Source organism: Xenopus laevis, chromosome 9_10L (genome assembly GCF_017654675.1).
Source record: "Xenopus laevis strain J_2021 chromosome 9_10L, Xenopus_laevis_v10.1, whole genome shotgun sequence".
Taxonomy (NCBI): Eukaryota; Metazoa; Chordata; class Amphibia; order Anura; family Pipidae; genus Xenopus; species Xenopus laevis.
This window is the reverse complement of record NC_054387.1, coordinates 10734991-10739861: the sequence shown is the minus strand read 5'-3', so window position 1 is coordinate 10739861 and position 4871 is coordinate 10734991. Positions and strand designations below refer to the sequence as shown.

General features: G+C 45.8%; 1 protein-coding gene across 1 annotated transcript; it reads right to left on the bottom strand.

Annotated features, from left to right (window-relative positions):
* Positions 1-512: 512 nt before the first annotated feature.
* On the bottom strand, positions 513-4514 carry cebpb.L (CCAAT enhancer binding protein beta L homeolog). Its single transcript, NM_001095915.1, is given in 2 exon segments — positions 513-2179; positions 2244-4514. A coding segment is annotated over 1 exon segment (846 nt). The 5' UTR covers positions 4429-4514; the 3' UTR covers positions 513-2179; positions 2244-3582.
* Positions 4515-4871: the final 357 nt, after the last annotated feature.

Sequence of the window (4871 nt, the reverse complement as noted above, 5' to 3'; positions counted from 1 at the left end):
GACTGTTACCCCAGTGTTTCTATATATCTGTAACCCCCATGAGGGGGCCCAGCCTGAAGGTCAGTTAGGGGGAGATTTGGTACCCCTGGAACTATAGAAGGGTGATGGTTACCCCAATGTTACTTCTATATATTTAGACCCTTGTTACATGGGCTTATACTAAGGGCAGTGGCCAACGGAGAGATTTGACGCCTGTGATTATTTATGCACGACTGCGAGTGACAAATCTCCCGAAAATGCGTCTCCCTTGGAAATAACTGAAATCGCTGGCGGTAAAACCAACATAGCGCAAAGTTGCCCGAAGCTGCTTCTGGTGAAAACTTGGGACGACTTTGCGGTATGTTGGTTTTACCACCAGCTATTTCAGTTATTTCCAAGGGAGACGCATTTTCGGGAGATGTCGTGGGTGACAAATCTCCCCATCGGCCACTGCCCTAAATGCTGCACCACAAACAAGATTATTCTAAACCAGATTAAAACTCCTCTCACAACAGACATATCACACAAAAATGTTCAATAATAAATAGTGAAAATAGACTTTATTTTAGCAAGTGGCTTCCATAACAGTCTTAGATTTTAATGCATGTTTTAAATTCACTGAAAAAATGTCAAAAGTTATTTGTATAAATCTGTCTTTTTTTCTTTGATGTTAAAGTTGAGATAGACAAGTCAGACTGGACCTGCCACTCACACCTCGAACTACAGCTCCCACAATTCAACAGCTAGAAGAGAATTCTGGGTGTTGCAGTTCAGGTACAGTAGCAGAAGACCAGCATTTTGAAAATATCAAGTGGCTTAATGAAAATACACAGGATCAAAACAAAAATAATTGGCCTATGACCAAAGCAGGACCATTTTTCAATTTCAAATTAACAGTTTAATAATTATCTGCCAGCAATTCCCACCCCATTGGCAGAAACAGTATTACAAAATTATTCAACGCAACCCAAAATATACAAATGCATAGAAATAGATTTTTATATAATATAAAAAAACGTAAAATATCTTAACAGATTACACAGTTTATGGCTGAATTACACAGGATTGCATCATGTGTTCAGATGTTGGTTGCAACCATGTTTAACCTTATTGCATCACCAGGCATAGAAAAGATTGTTCTCTTTACTTTAAATAACACATATTTTTAAAACCTCTGTTCTAGAAAAGAAATAAAAAGGTCGAGATATGTAAAAATCTAAAATCACCAAAAGGGAACTGGTTTCCTCCAACTCCAATAGGAAAATGTGCAAAGTATCTGAAGCTGGTGCTGCTCGGATACATTTCTTCTTCCTCTATAAACAAACCAAGATAATAGATGTGCTCTCTGATACAAAATATCAATAAATATATGTGTATATATATCTCTCTCTCTCTCTTTCCAATATTTATTTCTTACTTTTTTTAAATAGGGGGGGTATACTATAGGCATGATGACGGCACAGATACTCACAGCCAGACCCCTTGGAATATTCTCAATAAAGTACAAGTATTGCATTTTTAACTCCCTGTACCAGCAATCCTGCGGCAGGAGAGATGGGGAAAGTATATATTTATATATCCTAAATAAAATTATATTCTCTTCAAAGTGCCAAGTCTTTGCCCACATATTATGTCTCTTAGGCCAAGCAGATGTATAAGGGGGCTCACAAAATCTGTAGTTGAGTTATGAGCTAAGGGGGCCCAGCCTAAAGGCCAGTTAGGGGGAGATTTGGGGTGAGTGCTTATTTGTACCCTGGAACTATAGCAGGGTGACTGTTACCCCAATGTTTCTATATATCTGTAACCTTGTTACGAGCTAAGGGGGCCCAGTCTGGAGGCCAGTTAGGGGGAGATTTGGGGTGAGTGCTTAGTTGTACCCTGAAACTATAGCAGGGTGACTGTTACCCTAATGTTTCTATATATCTGTAACCTTGTTATGAGCTAAGGGGGCCCAGTCTGAAGGCCAGTTAGGGGGAGATTTGGGGTGAGTGCTTAGTTGTACCCTGGGTACCCCTGGAACTATAACAGGGTGACTGTTACCCTAATGTTTCTATATATCTGTAACCTTGTTATGAGCTAAGGGGGCTCAGACTGAAGGCCAGTTAGGGTAACATTTGGGGTGAATAACCCCTGGACAGGCAAGTAAGGGTGAATTTTGGGGTAAATGGCAATTTAGGCTTGATCAGGCTTATAACTATATCTCTATATATATATATATATATATATATATATATATATATATATATATATATATATATATATATATATATATATATATATTACAAATTAAAGGGAGCATTACTAAAGTGTGCATTTGTTGCCAATGCATTGCCCAACAGACAAATAATCAATGTTCTGCCAAGTTACTTGTACAATACTGGACTGATCAGCAATTAAAAGAGATGTCATAGCAAAACCTGCTGAGACTCAGTTCACTGAAAATAGTGGCATGAGCTCTGTCCAGCATGTGCAATTATAACTCTACAAGCCCAAGGCGGGAATATACAACTATTCACTGTCCATTTCTCTATAGACACCAATTCCCAGGTTCCCTTGCGATATTTGAAATTACAGTTCACCAGGCAGCAAGTTTAGGATTCCGTTACCACAGTGACCCCAAACCCGTTGCCTCCTGTATATGTTAATGCTGCAGTGGTTAAGACTTGACTTTAACAGTGCACTAATTCGAGGGGGGACAGACACCTGGGTTTGATTTGATTACCTTTTTCTTGTGACCCTGTGCCTCAGTTGTCAAGACTGCAAGCTCTACAGTACAGGGACTCTCCAGTATTAATAGAAAACAAAACGTTTATAGAACCGTGTAAACCATACAGCCATTTATAACAATAAAAATATAACTGCAACCATATAAACATAAATGTTCACTCCCACCCAACTCCATAGAGAAACGATCACAGTCATAGTACAGGGTCCATATTGCATCAGCCTGCAAACTAGGGGTAGTGGTAGCCAAAGCAGACTACAGGTTATGAGTTGGGGAACTCCCCAGAGAGAACTCCTTGAGCAGATTTGGAGGATCTAAGGTTAAACTCCAAGTTCAGGTATAAGGGGGGGGCTGCAAAGCATAAACCAGGAGGCTGCAGGGAAGTGCTGCTCCTCTCCATAGATAGCAGATGTGCATGTTTATTGGCTGCAGATGAAGAATACTCATAGTCCAGAAGAGGGGACTGTAGGCTTACAGATGAAGCTAACGTTGAGATGCATAATTCAAATGCCAGGGACAGATATATGGTAAAGATTTGTGATGGCTGCAGGCCAAAGGTATCCATGTGCGCAGCATTGCGTTGTCCCAGTCCAGAATTCAGGCGCAAAGGTTTTTGTTAAATACTCGCAGAATTGAGGGGCTCCTTGCACTATGAGTTCGCCAGTGCTGATCCGGTGCACAGGTCAATAGGGGGGGGATATGCCCAGTCTAAATGTCGGGGTTCAGGCTTTGAGAGGCCACCACCCTCAAGTGCAGGCTGAGTTCACCCTAGTGCAGTATTTGTTACGTATGTTCCGTACCCCTATTTTGGCCCAGACAAGTGCATGGGTGGCACAGCGCCCCGGGTGCGGACAAGTCAGCGGGTGCCACCCTTAGGCCTAACAGCGGCCGGTAGCAGCCAGCAGGGGCTCGGGAAGCTGTTTGAACAAGTTCCGCAGGGTGCTGAGCTCCCGAGACAACTGCTCCACCCGCTTCTGCAGCCGCTCGTTCTCCGCACTCAGCTCTAACACCTTGTGCTGCGTCTCCATGTTGCGCACTTTTGCTTTGTCGCGGCTTTTCCGCACGGCGATGTTGTTGCGTTCCCGGCGTATTTTGTACTCGTCGCTGTGTTTGTCAAGCGACTTCTTGGATTTGCCCTTTCCGTAACCTCCTCCAGACGTGCCCCCGCTCTTGCTTTCCAGGGGGTTGGGGGTGCCGGGGGGACTGGAAGAGGAAGAAGCGCTGGAGAGATTGCCGCTGCTCCCGCTCGGTACCGTTTGGTAAGTCAGATAGGAGCGGACACTGTACGGGGATGGCATGGCGTTTTCCTCCCGCCCAGGGCCCTTGTAGGGTTCCAGCGACTCAAACACGGGCTCCACCTTGGTCTCCCCCAGCTGCGGGTACCCCCCCAGCCCTCTGACAACCGGACTGTACTCTAGCGCCCCCTTGCGCCCGCACTTGTACTCGTCTGCGCCCAGCAGATCGGACAGAAAGTCTCCAGGAGGAGCAGCCGAGGGGCTCCCTCCTCCCAATGCCCCAGCCGGGGGCTCCAGGTACGGACTGAAGTCTATGGCTCTCTCGTGATCCCCAATAGAACTGTCAGATCCGGGACAGCCCCGAGGCACTCGCCGGGGGACCTTGCCTACCAAGCCGGCCAGGCAGTCGTTGTCGTAATAGTCCATGGATCTAACTCCAGGCGGGAGACATGCTGCTGCTGCCGGGTCCCACTGGAGCAGGCGGTGCATGAAAGCAGACAGGTTGGGCGACCCCGGGACGATTGGGCTCTGTCTCTGCCTCTATCTCTCTCCCTGAGTCACTTCTACTCCCAGTCTCGTTCAGTCTCAATCTGCGCCCTGAGCCGCCAGGGGCCGCACTTATAGGTGCAGTGCTCAGTGACGTCACAGCAGCATCAGCCCGAGACATCAATGAAGCCTCCCAGCCAGTAAAATCCTATCACCCCTGTGCTGGGAGCAGGTAGGTAAGTAGTCTATAGCAGCAGCAACTTACCCCCCAACTGGGGCAGCAGCAGCTAAATCGATCAAGTGAGTTGTCTCATTCAGTGTGACAATACAGGCAGAAGCATTGGAGAGTGTGCCTCTCACCCCCTGCTGGGACAGGTAAGGAGATTTCAGCAATTATTATAATATTCACCCATTGTGCTTATATGGGATCAAATAGAGGCAAACTG